This window comes from Oratosquilla oratoria, chromosome 2 (genome assembly GCF_046742065.1).
Source record: "Oratosquilla oratoria isolate Oo_2021 chromosome 2, ASM4674206v1, whole genome shotgun sequence".
NCBI lineage: Eukaryota > Metazoa > Arthropoda > Malacostraca > Stomatopoda > Squillidae > Oratosquilla > Oratosquilla oratoria.
Window position 1 is genome coordinate 65,830,087 of NC_134778.1, and position 22,995 is coordinate 65,853,081.

General features: G+C 39.4%; 1 protein-coding gene across 1 annotated transcript in view; it reads right to left on the minus strand.

Annotated features, from left to right (window-relative positions):
- Nucleotides 1-17,745, minus strand: part of shop (sulfite oxidase) — a 44,386-nt gene extending 26,641 nt beyond the window's left edge. The window contains exon 1 of the mRNA XM_076209966.1: nucleotides 17,521-17,745. Within this exon, the coding sequence (XP_076066081.1) occupies nucleotides 17,521-17,718 (198 nt within the window). The 5' untranslated portion in view covers nucleotides 17,719-17,745. The remainder of the gene's footprint in view (nucleotides 1-17,520) is intronic.
- Nucleotides 17,746-22,995: the final 5,250 nt, after the last annotated feature.

Below are 22,995 nucleotides of genomic sequence, written 5' to 3' on the forward strand. Positions count from 1 at the left end.
GAGGAGGTGATTGGCAGAACAAGTGATTAGCAACAGTTGATGAATTGTAGTGGAATGAGGTCAGAGAAGTGCTACAGAGAAAGAAGAGGGCTTTTCAGGAATGGGGGAGGCTATAATGCCGGAGAACAAGCGGAAGCTTGAAGACCGTAGTGATTTGACATCCTGAGATATGGAAATAAAAACATCCGAGAACTGTTTAGTGAGGAAACGATTTATTTCCACTCAAGCTAAATATATACAAATATAAGATCTCGCTGAACTTCAATTGAACATCCTCGATTTTTTCTTCACACGAGGGAACTAACAAGCATACTTATGAAACGAAGATAAAATTGTATTTTTCTTACTTCTTACCATTTTTCAGCTGTTTTTATTGTATAATAGTCACTTCCAGTCTACAACAAGCAACTATAATTTTCTTTCAGTAACAACCGAAAAAATCAAAGTAAAAAAGAAGAATATCATGTCCTCACTGGCAAAATTGTCATGTTCAATGTATATATATATATATAAATATATATATATATATATATATATATATATATATATATATATATATATATATAAATATATATATATATATATATATATTATCCATTCAAATCCATTTTTTATGTTTTGTTTAAAGGTTCGGCTGTAGTGTCCATAAAGTCATTCTTTCGTGTGTATTATTTTCGCAATTAATTTCTCTTGAGAGTTTTTCAGGTATTTTGTTCACTACAATAGACCTTCAATTGCCAACATTATCATCGTCATCATTGGTTGGGATGGGCACACGTCGCTTCACTCACAAGCCAAGTTTATTCCCAACGGTCTCTACGTGGAAGCCCCGTGCAGTCTACCATTCCAGACAGCTCTAGGTAGGATCGACAGGCTTGCCCCAGCAGACATGAGTTATGTGGGCGCCTCCTTCGTCTCTACCAAGGACTGTCTCGTTTAGGTCACCCTGTGAAAGTGATCAATATCAGGGAGATGTAACAAATGCCCATATAGCCGGAGATGACGTTCACGGATTGTAATGGTAACAGACCTTGACTGAGTTTACGGAACATTCATTGGTTTGATGTCATATCACGTCAGTAATATTCCATACTTTACCGGAAGCAGTTTGTTCTTTATACCAGACATCGAGACGCCTATTCATCCCTTCAGGTATTCACAGTTCACATACGTTATTGTCTTTGTACTTTTTTCTCTGTTCAGTGGACAATCCACGTGCATCCTTGAGCATAAGATTCCATTTAATCTATCATATTCGAAAAACAGATTCATTTCGGAAACATTCAGTGTCAGAGGAGGAAGTAGACTCAATAAACGTAATTCGGGTGCATTATCGATTTAGAGAAACCAAACAAGTTCGAGAAAATGTTTGGATGATATCATCCTAGGAACTACTGATGAAGTACTCTAACTCTACCACTAAGAATCACATTTGTAAGATGAATAAAAAAGAAATACAAAACATTCCGGGTTCCGAGACGACAAAACTCGTTTTAAATCAGATGCGACGAACGGAGCAATCGGAAGAGCCTGTAAAAAATATACAAGCATTTATTAGTCTTGGCGTCTATCTCGTAGTCCAAGAATCTCACAAGTATGTGCATATTATCATAAACTCGAGTTTTTATGTAAACGTCTATATTGCCATTACCATTTTAATCTTATCTTTAGTGAGTAAATTTGTCAGAGATCCAGATTCTTAGTATTTGACCTTGTTGACTACTTTGCATATCTTGTCCTGTTGGTAGCTTAATCCAGAAGATATGGAGCCACATCCTAACACGTCATCTCTGACGTATGCACACGGACATCTAGGTGGTATGTTGGGGGGAGTGGGGGGCTGGTAGCCCGTTTTGTTTTCATGAGGAAGTAAGAAACCAGACTTCGTACGCGACAAGCAGAGGTCTTGGGATGCTTGAGGCCGACATTTTTCATGTCAAAAGTGCTCTTTTTAATAAACAAGGTTATATATATATATATATATATATATATATATATATATATATATATACATATATATATATATATATATATATATATATACACATGTCTGAATTCAATGAAATATAAATTTGTATGCCACGTCCAATATTTTTGCATGAATTCATATGTAGCATATGCAGATTGGTCATTTCATTTTGAAAAATCTGAGGAAAATTTACCTTTTTGCACTGAACCTCTGTCCTTCAGGAATGTGTACGTCAATGACGCGTCCCTCCTTATATAAATAGAACCGTAAATATAATTCAGGTAACTGGGAGGTGGTTGCTATAATGTCATGATGGGTGCGCACCAGGAAATCAAAGAAAAAAATAATCTTTAACATACTTTAACATGAATAACTCTATCAATATCACATTTCGAAACTCCTTGTTTATTCGTTCATTACATTTTTCTTCTTTATTTAAAGACTGCGTCTTTGTACTTATAAGTTCCGAGAAAAAGTATACACTTGTACATTTGACAAAAGCTTCGTTCTCAAACGGAAACGGTACGTCAGCAATTGCTTGGTATTTATTATTCAGTGTTTTACAATATTCTTACAAACATCCCAGGTAAGAATTTTGATGGATATTACTCAAGGGAACAAACATATTTAGATTATACTCCACATGTCTGGTTAGTTTGTTACAGTTCATTTAGTCACCCAGATATTAGCGAGCTTAATCAGTTGGTCATTCGGAAAATATTATGTATCATTTAGCTACGCTTCTTATTGGGGCAATATATCATTCATAAACATATTTTGAGGAACTTATAACATAAAATGATATTCCACTGTACCTAGATAGTGCGTTAAACGACTACTCGTATTGTTTAGAATTCTACGGTTTTATCATGAACTCAAAATAGACGTCAAAAGTTATGAAAAACTTCTTCACACTGCAAACATCCAACCACCTAACATAGGCACACACTGTTCTCCAAACACGGTATGACGCCATATTATGCTTGAGCTTCTGACATGTAATGTGATACCCAGGCCTAACCGCCCTCGGCGCCATTTGCACCAGGACCGTATACAAGATGTGTTGAACTTGTATCCTTTTCCCTCCATTCAGGATGGATCTAGGTTGGCTGGCTCAATAAAGCGTTGCAGTTCACTTCCGAATACTAGTGCATCTAATTTCCATACTATTATATTATGTATGATTTTCACTTAATATGCACCATGTATATGCTGTGTACGATGCGTGCTCTACATGGGAAGAATGAAATTAAACGACTCGACGACGTCACGCTTTGCTCAAACGCCTGCCCTTAATTTTCCTCGTGCTAAAATTCGCGTCCTTGTTTACTTTCTCCCAAAATACATATATCATTTCATTTTAACTTCTCGCTAAAAGTTGTCCGTCTTTCTGCCTATACTTCCTACAACATCTCTGTATTCTCCAATTTGTTGGGAATTTCACTGAAAGCAGATTTTTTTTATTAACGCTAGCCTGAAGAAACGTTAATTGTTGGATTCGTTGCCAGTTCCCGTATTTCTTCTCGTCTAAATAATTTGTATGAAAAAATATATATTTATTAATCTGTAGCCAGTCGTACACAATTCTACTGATACAGTGCAGATATGTATAGCTGTTCCCTCCTCCCCCTCCCGTGGATCGATTCCTTTCTTCCACCAGTCCTGACCTTCCACAACCGTTGGGTACATTCTGACGGTCGAACCTATTTTTGGATTGGCTGTAGTCGAGTCTCACAAGCTTTACAACCTTCAAACTTTCATTCTCACTCTCCCAATCTCGCATTCCAAATCTGAATGTCTCGGTACTGATATTTAATGAATTTGTAAAAAAAAAATAATAAAAAAAAGTTTATGCAAGACAGAAGTACTGTTACATAAGACCAAAAACACGAATTTGAGAAATTAAACCTTACTGAAATTCCTATGAATGATGCACTGCACTGAAAATTACCTGTTTCCAATTTAAAAAAATGAAGACTGAGAACAGGTAAAATAGAAAACATTTACCTTATACTGTGAGTATGAACACCCTCTAAGCCTGTAGAAAGGAAATATTAAAAAGTATCAAATATACATATACAGAAAAGGAGATAAAAAATACATGAGCTCATGTAGACAAAGTCTGCTTAGCTTCGCGAACGAAGTATACGGCGTTCCTCACCTGATGGCAGACAGATGTGCTGGATCAGCAACTATATTGGAAAGACTAGACAGGTAGAGTTGTGACGTCACTGTTTTTGCAGCGCTGCCCTTTTCAGACATGTCGCATTCGTCAAAAATCACAAACAATGCATGAACTTCTGTTAATTCATTTGAAAGAAAATGACGGAAAATCAACCAAAGTGTAGAGACAAGCACGCAAAAGAAACAATCCTATGCTCTTTAATTAATTATTTAGTGAGAAAAATAGACAATCAAAAGAGTGGAACACTGAATAGGTTTGACCTTCGAACTGCATTTGATGATGAATTTGTTAAAAGTTTAATGCAGGTATATTAAAATGTCTGGGAAAATAGTTCATGAACTGACAAATGTGTGTAACAATGCCGAATGAAACGTGAGGGAAAGAATAATGAAAGAATTCCACTAGGAAATATTCTTGTCAAATACAAACACGTGCACGACTGAACTGCACTGACGACTCAATAAGCACAATGTAAACCTATTGTGTGCAGAGCATACCTATTTTTATTCACTAGTTGGCGACATCAAAAGAAACAGGACGAACAATGACTGATGTAATGAACTAGACAAAAAAAAGTAGAATAGTATATGGGACAACAGGACATCTAAAGAAATATGTCCAAAATTCAAGAAAAAAAAAGTACAATACAAATGAATCTAGCAACACCAGTAAGAAACTTGGGAATGATAATTTATACAAAATCGAATATGAAGAGACAAATACTGAATACAGCAGGCTAAACCTGTGTAATTATCATAAAAGTATTTACTTTATAAAAGAAAACATTCAAACGAAGATACATCAAAGCTGTATCTGTAACGATATAACTCAAAACCAGATTACTTTCAATATATATTACAGACTACGGAATAGTATATAGAGAAGACAATTTGTACAAGATAAAACCGCTAAACTCGTATAAAAAAGTCAATGTAGCAGAATAACTTTTGAATTCATATCTCTCCACGTGTTGCCAACAAAAGTGAGGATCATATTATGTTAAACATCAACACACTCATAAAATAATAAAATTTGAAAGATCTAAGTGATTCAAATATACTGTAGACTTGAAATATTTTGATATCTCGATAAACTGTTTAAAAATGCGTTGACTGCTTGAATCACGGACAAGGAGAGGAATCAAAGGATGAAAATATTTGAAAAAAGCTATTTAATAAGTTCCCAGCTGACTTAAACGACACTTCAGAAATTTAACAACAAGAATAAAAACGTTATATTTGAAAGATTCTACAATCTGTGAGTGAAATTTGTGAATGATAGATACAAATTGTGAAACAAGCTCAGTGAAATGTGTCAGGTCATTAAAAGTGTATCTCGTCTTAGGAGATATCCTTGAAAAATATACATAGACAAAACGTTCGGTCATCTTTCATTTTATTTTCCAGTTGGTTTTATTACACATATTGTGCATCACGTGTTTTTGTGATTTATTCGCATATATATATATATATATATATATATATATACACACACATGTATATATATATATATATATATACATATACATATATATATATGCATTTATTTATTCAAAATATAGAAAAATGAACAAGTATAAATAAATAAATACATAAATGAATATGTAAATGAATTTTGAAATCGACTCCAAAATGGAGAAAGACGAACACGATGAAAATTCAGAGTACAATTGGATAATGATGGAACTTTGGAATAGGGAAGAATTTACACACACACACACACAGATAGCTTTCTTATTGGGCGGCTTTCCTATAGTCTTTTGCTGTTCCATCGTGATAGCTAATCTTTCTTATCTTGTCAGTAAAATAGTTAAACGATTTACATGTGTGCTTTTAATCTGTTTGGCTTTTACACACTTTCAAGGAAGAAAAAGTTAGAAATCTAAGATATTTATTTCAGTTTTTATTTCCCAACCTCGAGGCACCATTAAGTCACCTCTATTGGGTTTAGTTAATAATATGTCGACATTTAGAACAAAGTAATTATGAATTAAATGCATTATAGAATGAGTGGACAAAAACCTTTTATATACTGTAAGTAGTAGTATAGATTCTCTTGATGGCACAATCGGTTAAGTCACTATCACTTGTCACGTGGTAGTGCAGGTTCGAGTCCTTGGCTTTAACACGTTTCAATCTCTGCATGTTGGCCTCTTCGAGTCTCTCGATGTTTATGGCTTAGAATTAAGGTGAATTGTGGTTTATAAAATGTTTATCTGTTCACTGGAACCCATTCAGTGTTGCACACACAAACACACACACACACACACACATAGTATATATATATATATATATATATATATATATATATATATATTGACCCATAACTCCTTGACATTTTTTGTATTGATAAGTATGTCTCGGATTATAAACAGCTCCTCTATCCTTGGAGACAATAACAATAAAGATAGTAAAGGAGAAATTCAAGGATTATTATTATTATGTATATATATATATATATATATATATATATATATATATATATATATATATATATATATATATATATGAGAGAGAGAGAAATGGGTGGGGAAGGGCAAACGAAGATGTGTTGGGAATAGAGTTTATTGCCCTAACGTTTCGACCAACTTGGTCTTCTTCAGAGGACATGTTGCATTACAAAGGATCACAAGTCTTTATACTCGCAGCGAGGGGGAGAACCCGGCCAGCTGTGAGTGGATGTGTCAGGTCTTGTCTTTGGCTAATGATTTAATTATTAAGACACTTGCTGTTTTTGACAGGCATTTAAATCCGTCTCTGTCATTGTTATTTTCCCTGGTGGCGATATGTGGAAGCCGCACATATCGCCACCAGGGAAAATAACAATGACAGAGACGGATTTAAATGCCTGTCAAAAACAGCAAGTGTCTTAATAATTAAATCATTAGCCAAAGACAAGACCTGACACATCCACTCACAGCTGGCCGGGTTCTCCCTCGCTGCGAGTATAAGACTTGTGGTCCTTTGTAATGCAACATGTCCTCTGAAGAAGACCAAGTTGGTCGAAACGTTAGGGCAATAAACTCTATTCCCAACACATCTTCGTTTGCCCTTCCCCACCCATTTCTCTCTCATTTGTCTGAAATATATTTTAAATATATATGTTTGTATATATATATATATATATATATATATATATATGGGAAAGGTGGAGGGGGAAACACGGGTCTTTATCTGATTATCGAGTTTATTCCTGACCGGTTTCGCTTACAATAGCTTCTTCAGAAGCTATTGTAAGCGAAACCGGTCAGGAATAAACTCGATAATCAGATAAAGACCCGTGTTTCCCCCTCCACCTTTCCCATAATTTGTCCCAATGTCTCTACATATATATATATATATATATATATATATATATATATATATATTCCGACAGTACTGGGAAGACACCAAAGGCAAGGACGAAGACCTCGATGCAGCCTGGAGGAAACTCAAGGTACTCAAGAGGCGTTCCGACAGGAACCTGAACACCACAGACGGAAGAATCCTTCACACACCTGAAGAAAAGGCCGACATATTCCTTCACTACTTCGGGAACACCAATAGCACTGATCACCTACCAGAAGCGCAGCAGAGCAGGCGCCCAGAAGAGGAAAGCCTCATGGACCTCTCCCCTCCAAAGGGCTCGGACACCCACCTTACATTGTTTGAACTTCGCAGAGCCTTGAGGGTCACCCAGGGCTCCACGGCATCCCCGGGAGCTGACGAAATCACATACCCCCTACTGAGACATCTCCCTCCTCCACTCCAGGACACCCTCCTGTCTATTTTTAACAAATATTGGGTAGAGGGAATAGTCCCGGGTGCCTGGAAAGTAGCCACGGTCACCCCAATCCCCAAAAACAACAAGCCACGTCACATGGTGGCCAGCCACAGACCCATATCCCTCACCTCTCACGTCGGGAAAATCTACGAGAGGATGGTCTTAAATCGCCTCACTCACACCATCGAGACCAAGGGTGCACTCCCGAAGCTTCAAGCAGGGTTCCGAAGAGGAAGAAGCATCAATGACCACATCGTGCGACTCGCAGAACATGTCCGTAAGGCCCAGTGGCAGAAGAGGATTCTGCACACCTGCTTCCTGGACATCGCCCGAGCCTTCGACACCGTATGGCACGCCAAACTTCTGCTGAAACTTAAATCTATCGGAGTCTCCCCAGCGTTGTATTCCTTCGTTCGCTCCTTTCTCTCCGGCCGCTCAATAATAGTGCGCTGGAAGGGAGTCTTGAGCGGGCGAATGCCTGTCGACATGGGAGTTCCCCAAGGCTCAGTGGTAGCACCCACTCTCTTCGTCCTAATGTTAGCCGACATCGGGAAAGGGCTGAGGAAGGACACCACCATTACCGCCTATGCGGACGATATAGCCGTGTGGCGCCGATCAAGGCATAGACGTCCGAAGAAGGACTCTGCCCAACACAAGGCAGAACTCCGCCTCTTCCAGAGTCAAGTAGACAGTGTTGTCCGCCACCTCGAAAGCCTCGGCTTCCTACTCTCTCCAAACAAGACAGTGTACATGCCTGTGCACCTTCCTGGCTACAACAGAGGCCATTACCCAACCTGGAACGTCCTCAGCATCTGCGGCACAGAAGTGCCCCCCTCATCCTCAGTCAGATACCTGGGCGTCATCTTTCAAAAAGATGGTCGCTGGACTAGTCAGATCCAACAAGCCATAAATAATGCAAGACGTGCCCTCAACCTCATTAGGGCCGTCCGACACGAATCATGGGGGCAGCGGAGAGAAATACTCATCCACCTCACCCGGAGTCTAGTCCGCTCCCGGCTTCTGTTTGGCGCACAAGCTTTGCACGACCTGCCCATGTCGGCCATCCGTCGCATGGCTACAGTCGAGTGCCAAGCACTTAGGCTAGGACTCGGACTCCCGCAGTCTGTCCCTCAGGAGCAGGTATACTGTGAAGCCGGAATCCTCCCACTTTGGCATCGCCTGAAGAGAGATACCTGCAGGTACCTCTTCAGCTCAGCGAGGGTACCTAACTCCACGGACACTGAACTAGGCGAAGGCTGGAACCCAGCCCCACCTACTGTGTCAGGACATGGTCTGGTCTCCTCTGTCTCCCATCTATGTTCAAGAGCGGGAATAGAGCCAGCCGGCCGCCTCCGTGTCCCCCAAGCCCAAATCGATCCATACCCACCTTGGATCATGAAGCCGCCGGAGGTACGAACCAATGTCCCTGGAGTAGCAAAAGAAGATCCCCCACATCAAATCGCCACCTGTACTCGAGAACTGCTGGCTAAGGAATACGCAGACGACTTCAAGATCTTCACAGACGGATCGGTACTCAGTGACGGCAGAACAGGAGCAGGACTGTTCTTCGAGACCACGCGAGAGCACTTCGAAGTGAAGCTCCCGCCCACCACCATCCTAACTGCCGAACTCGTCGCCATCAGAGAAGCTTTGAATAAAGTCAAAACTCTCCCCCGTTCCCCAACGCAAATAGTCATCCTATCGGACTCCCAGTCCAGCCTAAATGTAATACAGAGTGAGTACTGCAAAACAAGACCGGAAATCCTCAAGGAAATACTAATCCTATCAGAAGAAATCGCACGACGCGGACTCCGTCTTCGTTTCCAGTGGGTGCCCTTCCATGTAAGCATCCATGGAAACGAGATGGCCGACCGAGCCGCCAAACGAGGGGCCCTAACCTCTGAAGAGGATTGCATCTCGCTCCGTTTTTCAACAAGTGATGCCAACAAAAAAATTGACCAAGCAACATGGGAGCTCTGGTCAGAGGAATATGCCGCGACTGCCGCTACCCGAGGCTGGCCCATCAAGACATGCAATAAGGGAACCCTCTGGACCCACCCTCATCCACTTCCAACCCACATTCTTCACCTCATCTCAAGAATCCGTGTCAACCACTGGAAAACCCGCTATCGGAAGACCGTCTGTGCCTGCGGGACGGAGCTGGTCTCTTTCCTCCACTGCTTATTCCTATGCCCCATCCTTCGCAACCACTTCCAACCGCTGCTGAACCTCCTTGGGAAGACCCCCCCAAGAATGTTATATTCAGTCACCGACCACCACAGCATCATCATGGCAGCCCACCTAATCTCCACCTCACCAGTTGGACACTTATTATAGCGCCGCTGGCGCTTGACATCTTCCCGGAGACGAATTAGATATACTAGATGTAGACATACAGCCAATAATGAGAAACTAAAAGACAGTCCCTAAATCGGATCCCTCCGCTGGGACTAATTAAAAAAAAAAAAAAAATCCGACAGTCGTCCCCTGACTCGAAACGAGGATTGCGAAGAAGCAAAGCCGACCCTCTACCAACTTGCTTCTTCGCAAGCCTCGGTTCGAGTCTGGGGACGACTGTCGGAATTATTTGATTGACATCGCTGCCATTGGTGATTCTATTCACACAAACACGCACACACACACACATATATATATATACATACTGCTTCTGACCCAGGGCTTCTGACCCAGGGCAGTGGACAGGGTGCAGGGATGACCCGTCATCTAGGAGGTGCTAAGATGGGAGGGAGGGTGGAGGGGTGTGGAGTGTTTTCGGGGATGGAATGGGTGGGAATGATTTTATGCCTTGTCCTTTTTGGCTACCTCCCTGGTAAGGGGGAAAAAGCCTTGGTATATGTATATATATATAGATAGATAGATAGATATTTGAGTGGAAGTTAGACTCCCGTTATGAAAGATTATTGTGTGACTCTAATTCGTAGTGGTAGAGTCCCATTACACAGAAAGTTGGGGCAACTCCGCAGGACGGCCACAAAATGGCAGTGGCGTGCCCGGAGTTGTCGCGACTCCCTGTGTAAAGTGACTCTGCCTAAAGGGAGTGTCGACACATCCGAAGGCACAGAAACCCGGCAGCATATTCAGTGAACAAACACAAAAGGTCTGAATAATCAATAGCACGAACAGTAAACGCGAGCGAATATGGTTTGGCCACAAAATGGCTGACACTTGTTGTGTCGTCATGTCGCAACTCTGTGTTCGTAGGAACATCACCAAAGCCCCTAGAATCACCCTAGATATGTAGTCAGTACAGCATACGGGGGTCCCTTGAGTGCCATATAACCAGGTAGGAAAGTTTGAACAGACAGGTATGGGAACTCCATATCTTGAGAAATACATTAGTCAAAATAGGTCGATTAGAATGTTACTTGTTTAGGGTTCTTCCGGAGTCCCCCGTTTTCCTTCCCTCGTCTTTCTACACGCTTCTGACCTTTACAAACTACACTACAACCATAGAAGACAAAGCACAGCACAAAGGTGGACGTGCAACTTTCATAAGCAAAAGCACTCCAACTTAACAAAGGAGACTAAACATTACCTCACAGACACTGCAGTTGGAATAAACACTGCATTAGCTCAGGGGAAATGACGTCACACACATCTACATGCAGGCAACCACATGACGTCAAACACGTCTACATGCAGGCAACCACATGACCACGCCCCCCACCAAGGAGACCCACCTCGACTCCAGCCACCCGATGACTGAAACCACATCATCAACGGAGTCGGTCCTTGAGCGACTCGACGTAATGGGAGAGACTTCGATGCCTGAACGCCAGGCGTGCAGCGAAGTGTATCCAGTTATTTGCGATTAATGCCATCCGGGTGGCTTCCTTTTCCAAGTTTCGGGGAAAATGAATCTACCTGTCATTTGGGTAGCTTCATCCTGAAATACTTCGACCCATTTTCTTCTTGAACCCACTGGCTACTGAAGAGGTGCCACGGAAGTAGACAAAAAAGTATACCGACAAACATGATATTATATGAATTGCTACCCTGGATTGATCGACCCATTTTTTTTTTTTTTTCTGAGGGCATGTCATGGGAATGGAATAAAATCGTCTGGCGACAGTTACAATAATATGTGTGTATATATATATATATATATATATATATATATATATATATATATATATATTACAAAGGATTACAAAGGCAAAGCATGCCGACGGGAGACCTTTTGATCCATATCTAGGTCGGATGCAAAAAAAAAAAAAAAAAAATCATATTAATAATAAATTAAAACTATAACAATGTATATATGTGTGTGTGTGTGTGTGTGTGTGTGTGTGTGTGTGCGTGTGTGTATATATATATATCCGGTAATGGAGAGGTTATGGAAGGATGTCTTCCCCTACAGGTCCTGCTGTTGCATCCATAATGTGATGCCCATGTGTTTTGGACTGAATAGCAACTGCTCTGGCAGGAGGAAGCGTTGGTTGCGACCGACCCAATCCTCGGATGGTCAGACACTGAGCCACGGGCTTTTGTCTCGAGCCGAGTAGTCGTCTCAAGGTAGCCATAAACCTTTGAGGAGTGTCATTATGGCATCTTTTCTCCCAAGTTTGGAGGCTAAATTCAAGTCAACTTATTAACTTTCTCTTTTTCTTCGGTACCACTCAAACACGCACACACACACATAAGCATACACACACGCACACACACACATACATACTCGTACACAGGCACACACTAAGCAAATGCTGTACTGTTCCCCAGGGGATAGACCGGTGACCCTGCACAAGAATGAGGTGAGGGCACAACACGGAGAAAACGTTACCGCGGAGAGGAACTGATGTGGAAGAGGAAAAAGAAAGTGTGGATGATCTGGATCGATGGGAGTGGAAGAGGAAAAAGAAAGTGTGGAAGATCTGGATCGATGGGAGTGGAAGATGTCTGGTGGGTTGCTGCTGACAAGTCGGCCGGCGAGGTGCTCACAAGTCTTCTGTGAGAAAGGATGATTGTATTACCCTCGTGGAAGCTCGTTCGTGGCACTGTCCATGCCAAGATCTAAGAATATAAGGTCTAACCACTTCCGACCGAATTTCGAGGGAGTTGGCGCAGCGAGCCCGTGAACGTCACCTGGCTGTTCAAAGTGGGGTTAGCGGGTCCTATAGCTGTCAGTTGAAGTTGGTCCGTCGTTCAAAAATGACGTCGCCTTCGCTCGCACCGCTCCACTCAATTAGCTATATTCTGACAAATATTATATAAAATATATATATAAATATATATAAAATATTATAGTTCCTATCTATATATATGAATATATAATATATATGATATATAATATATATTTATAATATATAAAATATTATAGTTCCTGTCTTCCTTGGCGTTTCACAGTTTTCTTCAGTGTATCACAAAGAGAAAACGGACGCATCCAAACGACGTCAGAAGCTGCGCAGAACTGGTCCAGCGGTTAGACCTGTTTACTTAGACCTTGGTCCGTGCTACAGTGCTGCCTGGGCGGACGCCTCAGTGATCTCGTGACTGGCACGCTCCTATCTCTACAGGGTCGTTACGAAATTTACGATGGGTTGCACAACTGATAAAAAAAAATAACAGCTGTGAGTCACAGAAAATATGGAGGCTTGAGTGTGATGCGCTTCGAAATCTCACAGGCAATATTCATTCGTGTTCCTGTCGTCTATACGGACACGGAATTATTAAAGGCTTTATGGAACAACTCTATGGCCTTGACGTGGTTGGTAGTAGACGACTCCGAACTGGAGCGAACTGGTTAGGCGTTATCTCTGAGATGCAGATTATGAGATAAGCCTTATCTATCCCTACGTAAGCAGTTGTAGTCGTTGTGAGGCTTTACACGTGACAGAAAATGGAGTGTAATTGCACGGTTGGGTGGGGAGGGTCCTACTACGCCAGGAGACACTGAGTAGCTGCCGCTATGCCGTCACCTTTGCCCTATGTACATGTGGTTTGAGAACAGTTGGGGCAGGTGACAGTCACTAGTGGAAATCGAAGAGGAGTGCGGGATTCGAATCCACAACTCGACCAAACTTTATAAGACATTTACATAGTCCAATATTTCATTTTTTCATTTTTTTTTTTTTTTTTTTTTTTTTAGAAAATATTAAACGCCATGCAGAGAACGTTTAGTGTATTTTGCAAATATTCTGAATTTAAGTTTGTAATAACGGTTCAGCGTCGTCCCTAGGAAGCATCCAAATAATCTTCAGCGCGGCAGATGTATGGCTGACACAAGACAGAATGCGTGTATCTCGTCAGAGGTCGTCAATGGCAACGACCAGCCAGCAGCCCTGACTTCGTGAACCAAAGAGGTCAACCATCCGCGTTAAAGAGAAAAAAATATATATATTCAGATGATTTTCATTCCACAAATGCAAATAAATATAAATACTAAAGTCAAATAGGAAATAAAACATAAAACAGTTACTGGAAGAGAAACTCAAAGAGAAAACTTCCAAGAACTGCACTACCCATCCCCCCCAGCATGGTGCTCAACAACGAAGAACAAAAGAGAACACATATAACACAGAACAAAACCTCAAGAATAACAAGTCTGTAACAAAACAACACCAACAGAACATCTACATTCGGAACATCCTCCCTTGATTCTCAATCTTCCAGGCATCGTGGGCAGTTTACACTGACTGGTTAATTCAAAGGACCACATGATACGGGGTGAGATAGGATATAGTCATTTTACTTTTTGACTATATCCTATTGAATCCCGTATCATGTGGGTAGGGGATGGGGGATGACATGTGAAAAATAAATCGACGCAGCTCGAAGGGATTTCTCCCCGTCTTCTCCATTTCTACTTGAAGGGACGGAGAGGGGGTGGTCACCGATGTAATGAAGTGGCCTTGTAAATGTGCTGTGTCTTGCGACACTGCTTCTGACCCAGGACAGTGAGAGAGATACAGGGATGACCCATTATCCAGGAGGAGCCAAGATAAGAGGGTGGATGGAGGTGGTGTATGTGGGGATGGAACTGGTGGGAGTGGTTTTTATGCCTTTTTTGGGGCTACCTCCTTTATAAGGGGGAAAAAGCCTTTGGTATATGTATGCATATGTAGTCATTTTATATTTGTTTGTAAGAATTGTTATTAAAACATTTTCTTTTCACAGGAATTGGTGTTCATTACCAGATTGTTTTTATTGTACAAAAAGGATACAAAGCTAAAGGAAAAAAATCGATGTATATTTACGAAAAGGAAAATATAGTCAACTCTTATTGAGCGATTCTGAAAAACAAAGTTATAAATAACACGGTCTTTTACATGAGATCCCCTTTTTATGAATTATGAAGCTTTTTATAAAGTTTCCCATATTAGTTATTTATGAACAATTTACTTCTTTATTTGCAAATCATGTTTATGATTCGCACAATGTGATCCTTGCTGCTGACTGGCAGCAATGATGTTATCAGATAGTGTTTTTTTCCTTATTTTTACACGCGTGTCGTTGTCGGTCCTTAATCTTATCCTATATTTAGTTGTCAGGGAAAAAGAGAAAAAATGGACTTATCGACAAAGACATACTGCGTAATCACGAATTAAGTATATATATATATATATATATATATATATATATATATATATATATATATATATATATATATATGTATATATATATATATATATATATATATATATATATATATATATATATATATATATATATCCCAATGCCTACTCGTCATGAACTTTCATGTACGAAGTGCTGAGATGGGAAATGCAGCGGGTGAGTTTAACTTGGCCACCCTTTTATAAGGGGTGAAGGCATTTGTTACGTTTATTGCATAAGTATTGTGTTGTGGTCATTTTATAAAGACGAAAAATCACAACAATGAATTGACAATCCTGCCAACATGATCATGGTAATTTGGGACAAAATATCCGAAGTTCATAAATGCCAATTCTGCCTTTTTCCTCTTTGCATTTTTATTTTTTATCATCACTTCAAATAAATATAACCATCATTAGCTTCATCATCACAAACTGGAGTTGTGCTCCATGTTCTGCTATTTTGGTCGCCAATTTAAATTCCACGGCGCGCAGAAAGTACGAAGCATGACTTCAGTCGTTAAACAGCTGGATTGAGATGCAGCAACGCTGGACACAATAATATCTACCATTTACCAAATGCAGCACAAAGACGCCCTTGAAAGACGTCTGAAGGTGACAGAAATAAACTTCTCGTTAACTGACGACAAATATTCAAATATTGGATTAGAATTCATATATTCATTAAAATTATGATAGTAATAATAATAACGATAATAATAATAATGATAATAATAATGATAATAACAATAATGATAATAATAGTAATAATAATGATAATAATAATAATAATAATAATAGTATGGATAAGGATAACGATGATTATAATCATAAGAGTAATATCATTAGTAGTAATAATATTAGTGGGGATAATAACAATAATGATAATGATGATGATAATCATAATAGTAATCATAAGAGGAACAACAATAATAATAATAATAATAATAATAATAATAATAATAATAATAATAATAATAATAATAATAATAATAATAATAACAGTAATATTAATAATAACAATCATGCTGCTTCCGACATGAGTCCCTTTATATAGACACAGGGTATATACAATAAAGGATTTTTATAAACGCGAAATTCTGAGCAACCTGCAGCTTCGTCTTTTATTTTCCAGCTTGTCGTTACGCCAGACAACGTACGTGATGGAATTCGTTATATTCTATTGGGGATATCCATAACATGTAAATATGCACTCATTAACAACATTGCTAAATTCATATCGGCTTCTTTTTTTCGGTTACTTCCTAATTCATTTTCACCAAGCGCACTCTGATAGAACATACACATACTGTGGCACGGCTTGAATGATAGGCAATCAAACATCCTGGATGAATACAAAATCTGCTTGTTTATTGATATTCATTATGATATTTGTTATACCGGGTAACGGTGAGTCATTTCTATCCAGGTAGGATTTATTCTTTAATAAATTTCATTTAGTGTATATTTCTATTCGTACTTCTTGTATGAACATGTAGTGCACTAAGTTTTAAAATGGAAAGTATGATAGCTGAAAGTATGTTACTGTATTTTTATAAACATCTAATTTATTATATGTTTATTATTATTTCAAATTTCATTTTTACACTTCCACCCTCATGAGGTTATCAAACATCGGTTAGTTTTCTTTATTCGAATCAATGCGTAACGAACTACGTGCCTGCCGATTTTTTGAACATCATCATGATTTAGCTCAATTTCTGCCCGGAATTGCACATGCCGGTCAGGACAATGGCTTCTGGTGGAAACTTGGGATTTTCAACTTTGTTTTTAGTTCGAATCTTGAAGCTGCTTATTACTACAACTAGCCTAGATATGGCAAGACACCACTCCGTCTTTATCTATTCACTTAATTTATCATTTTTTTCGCGGCCAAAGCAACGTGCGTACGTCACTACAATGTTTTTTTTATATAGTGAATGAAAACAATTAACATTCTGTTCATTTTACATATTTAATTCATAATTTGTATCAATTTTGAGGAACACTAAATTTAATGGCCAAACACTCACACAACTATGCACCAAGGCCAAGCCTCTGTCTACCGAGTCGTCGATGGTGACTTCTCGACCGACAATTTGTGACGAGGTAGATCCAAGCGCAAGCGGAAACACAAAAATAGAACTCGAGCCCCTTCCCAATGCATGAGAGCACCATGTTTCTCCCGCGTTATTCTGACGGTGTAGTTGTCTACACATTCCACATGTCATGGCGATTCTGAGAGTATGAAATAAGTAGATGAACAAACAAATAAAACAAATTAATTACATAAATAAAATTAATAAATGAGTAAACAAAAATAAACAACTAGTAGATAAAAATAAAAATAAACAAATAATTAAATGAATGGCTAAATTGATAAACAAATGGACAAATAAATAAACCAATAATTAATTAAATAGATAAATAAAAAAAAAGTAATTATTTACCTTAGGTTATATATTTTGGTTTCTATTACGATTTCGAGGTTGTGGAAGGTGCCGAGGTCGAAGGGACCCGTTGGAAAAGATTTCTAATATTGCAGTAGATATTGAGTGCGTATGTGGAGAGCCTAGGGTAATACAGTAACCAAAGGGCAGACGTAAAAAAGAAGGGGGGGGGGGTAAAGTGCAACACGGTATAGATAGGGTTGAAGTTATTCCCAAAAGGTGCAACAAAAATGAATGTTTACTTCTTCGTTACCAAACCTCATTACAAAAATTTAAGTCACAGTACTTTTAACAGTAAATAAAATTAACATAACTATATACGAAAGCATGACGCTTCTTACATGTCAAATATATCAATAAATTCACAATATATATACATATACATATATATATATATATTTTTTCTTTCTTTTTCTTTTATTAAAAATATAGTATTGTATGTAGATGCAGTGTGCTGGAGGCAAGTTTGGGTCATATGGCCGTCCATATGATTTACTTATTTAAGTATGAATCTATTTACTTGCTTCTTCTTCTTTTTTTTTTTTTTTTTTTTGCTTATTTTCTATTTTTGCGACGTGCTCGGTAACCTACTTGTTACTCACACAATTCCTTGGAAGCTCTTCCCGTAAGGTTTACCAGAAAGTTGACGTCCCTAGGATTTGTGGCTCTGCAACACTCACACTGCGTATCACAGAGTCAAGGAGACTCGCGGGATGTCATTGACCTGGATTTTAGCCGAAAAAGGTCAAGGATGGTGTGTGTATCAAGACATATACGGTGGCATCTAATAGATTCAAACTGTATGTCACCGTTGAGGATCCTGAATAACTATGATATACCTTAAATCGTGAAATTCTGAAATCTGCCGAGGAGTGCAAGGGAGAGCGTCCAAGGTCGAGCAGTGGTGTGGCGTCGTATGAGACACCGGGGAGTATGGAGATGAATTGTGCTGCCAGGTGGGCAAGGGTCCTGAATCAAACAGGACTAAGAAACGGATGACTAAAGCTCTCATGAGGATGGGAACGTCTGAATTCACCGAAGAAGTGTCTCGACGTCTGTGGTGCCAAGTACCTTCGAAGGATCATAAGGTAACGATGGAATGACCACGTATCTCACACTGTTAACAGGATTATTTGAGAACGTTATCTCCGGCTGTATGTGCTTTGGCACGCTTTCTGATGTCGACCCACTCACAGGATTGTCTCCACGAGAGCCAACCCCCAGTGCTGTTTGGAATAGGAAGGGTGGCTGCATGGGAGCTTGTGCGGAGCAGCCGTGGAGATAGCCGAAGGCGTGAGAGTAAATCGCCATCACTTTCTCTCCCCGACATATACTCCCGATTGGGTGGATGGAAAACGTTATGACGTCACTGAGCTCCCCGAAGTTGCCTTCAACCCCATCCATACCGTGTTTTAATTTTCCTTTGGGCCCGCCCACACTTTCCACACCCCATATCTCTCTCTCGGTGGCAAAAGAGCTTAAACCCCATCATGATGAATCCCTTCCGGAACAAGTACCTCATTTCTTTTCTTTCTGATTGTTCTGAATCGATTTCATTAACTTCCGTGGCAACCCCTCACTAGCGTAGCTGGTATAGCCTGTCTGATGAATCCATCTCATATCAGGTAGTACAATTTTTATTCTACGAATCAAAATGTTGTACCAGAGAGAGAGAGAATTTACACTAAGACAGAATAATTTGTGTTTGACCTTTGAAACGAAAGCAGGAAGTGAAACAAAACAATAAATATTGGCGAAGCTCTCTTCCACCTTTACACTTTCTGTCGTTCACAAATTAACGTTCCAGCAATGCAAGTGACCTACTAACTCGCTGCTCCTCTGGTGTCCTGCTTTCAAGATTCCATCCTCTTTCATGTAGTCTGTCTCGTGTCTGCCAATAACAAACGTCATACCAACGGGAACGCTGTCATAACTGCACCTGATTGGATGTTCTTTGGAGCGATCGATTTCAACAGCCAACCACGGGCAGGTACAACAATAATATTGCCAGATCGATATATTTCTTTTTTCCGACAGAGATGCTGGGCAGTGCCCCCTCTCCTCATTAACAACAACAGCAACAATAATAATAAATGCCTCACGTTGACCAGAATAGAGATATGAAAAACGTCATTGTCAAAGGAGGTTGATCTTTAATCCCAACACCATCTCTTCGACGCCGAGCCGCCAGATCGCTGAAATTGCAGGGCATTAGCTTTGGGAATAACGGGGCAGCACATTCCGAAGAGGTCATTTCTCGACCTACGAGAGAGGGAAGATGAAAAGCAATGGAAAATGGGGGAGGAGAGAGGGAGAGAGAAAGAGATGGGGGGGGAGGAGAGAGAGAATGGGAGAGAGACAGCGTTCTTTTAGATATTAGAGCGAGTGGCAGGATATGGTATGGGATAAAATGAAATGGAATATATATATATATATATATATATATATATATATATATATATATATATATATATATATATATATATATATAAAATCAAATCAGCCATCCTGAGTCCACTGCTGAACAAAGGCCTCCTTCATAGCATTCCATGATTCACACGACCGCGCCAACCTCTGTATGTATGTATGTGTGTGTATTTTTTTCGCCCGACTCGAAACCTACCTTTCGAATGGGTCTGTAACATATGGGTGTGTCACTTGGTCACATGGTGACATAGAGAGAGTGATGTGCGGTTTCGTTGTATAGTTTATTCTAGTGCAGATACGTATGTCATAGACAGACGTGGCGTGGTCCCTTGAAGTGGGGGACTGACCGCGAAGGCCTGGTGGCGCGTAAAATGTTGAGTACAGAGAACTAATAGGCCTGCCCTCTCGGGGCAGGCAGTATATATATATATATATATATATATATATATATATATATATATATATATATATATATATATATATATATATATATATATATTATGGGAAAGGTGGAGGGGGAAACACGGATCTTTATCTGAATATCGAGTTTATTCCTGACCGGTTTCGCTTACAATAGCTTCTTCAGAGGAGTGTTACTCTGGGTCGAAGTTGGCGGTGTATATAGTGAGTCAGGCCCACGTTCCCTCCTTGCGGAGTGGTTGGTGGCTGGTTCCAGTACATGTCAAACAGCATCGGTACAATATATATATAATATAACACAATAATAGTGATATAATAATAATACAACATAACACGATCTATGACACAATACACAATAATATAATATACCATACCAGATCATATCATGGTATATCACATTTTAACACAACAACAATTAGCATCGATACATAATCAATAAAATTATAATAAGAATAAATATACGAGTTTTGAAAAATGGAAATATATATATATATATATATATATATATGAAAATAAATGTCACCGTGATATTTTGTCACCGTGTTATGTCGGAGTTGTCCTGGGCGTCTTTTAGCTGCATACTCCGCCGTGCATTCCGTCCACTCCACTTCTCCCACTTCCCGGCCCATGCTGTGTCCGGCAGCCATGTGTAATGTTTCAACTGTTCCAGGATAACACCTCAAGCAGCATCGGTATAACATATAATAATAATAATAGTAGTACTAATAATAATAATAATAATAATGATAATGATAATGATAATGATAATAATAATAATGATAATGATGATAATAATAATAATAATAATAATAATAATACTGTAAAAATAATATTATTATTTTTACAGTATTATTATAATTATTATTACTATTATTACTATTATTATTATTATTACTATTATTATTATTATTATTATTACTATTATTATTATTATTATTATATGTTATACCGATGCTGTTTGAGGTGTTATACTGGAACAGTTGAAACATTACACATGGCTGCGACATGTGCGTTCGACTCATCTGACAACAACAGCAACAGAGGCGGTCGGCGTATAACGGTTACTGAAAAAATATACGCATTCTGGAGGAAATGGAACACAAATGCAAAAATTATCTTAATTCTAAGAATTTTTCATCCCCTTTCATCCTCAGTATGAAATATTTTCAGTTTCTGAAATTTTCCATTCTATCCTTAAGGGTGGGGATGGATGGGTGGAGTCAAATTCTCGCGCGCAGCATCAGCTGCCATATGTACGATGCATCACACTACTCGCATTATATGATATAAAGTCACTGTCTTATTACTCGTTCTCTTTTACTCTGAGTAATAATAAACATAAAAAACGCGATCAAACCAGTTCACAGAATCTGGGATTATCTCATGCACAACTACAAAATAAATATAATCAAGACGCCGACGCCATAATCCTCGTATGCCCACACGCGCCACATGGCGCCGACGGAGGCGTCATCGTACCGAAGTGGTTAAGGACGAGGTTTGGGAGTCTTGAGATGTCTTTCTCACCAAACGCTTGGTAGGAGGACATAGTCAGCTAGTGGACCTCCTTACTATTCGCCTCCATGTTTCTCTCTGACGTTGTCCACAAATGCCTCTTCTCTCTCGATCACTGCCAGCTCTTCTCGTTTTCTTGTGCTTCTCCCACTCCGTCTTTCCATCTTTCTCGAGGTCTTTTGGTTGTCGGTTTTTTTTTTCAACTTTCTGGAACCATTCTTTGAACATACCTGTACCATCAAAGATCCCCTTTTTTATTATATCCAATATGTTACTTATTTCCAGTTCTCTTCATATGACTTTATTCCGTCTCTTGTTACTTCTATTCTTCATAGAACTTAGATCGTTTAAGACTGATTTTAGATTTTATTGACGCTGCGTTTACACCGAGCGAGTCCGGGCCGATTCTCGCCAAATGCTGTGAATTTCAATAACTCGAAGAAGACTGCTTGCAGCATTCTAAGAACAACTCATCAATCTATATAACATTCGTAAAGGTTTAGTTCCTTTCATCTCGCCATTCAGTTTTCTCAATGTATGACGCAAAGGTAATTTGACTTCTGAAGATTGAAAAAAAAAAACGAAAGATTGAAACCGACGTCGTTTCCACTCAAACGAACTCACGACGGTTGAGGAGAATCGGCTGAGACTCGTTCGCTGTAAACGCAGCCTGAGTTGCGAGTCCTACGTGACTGA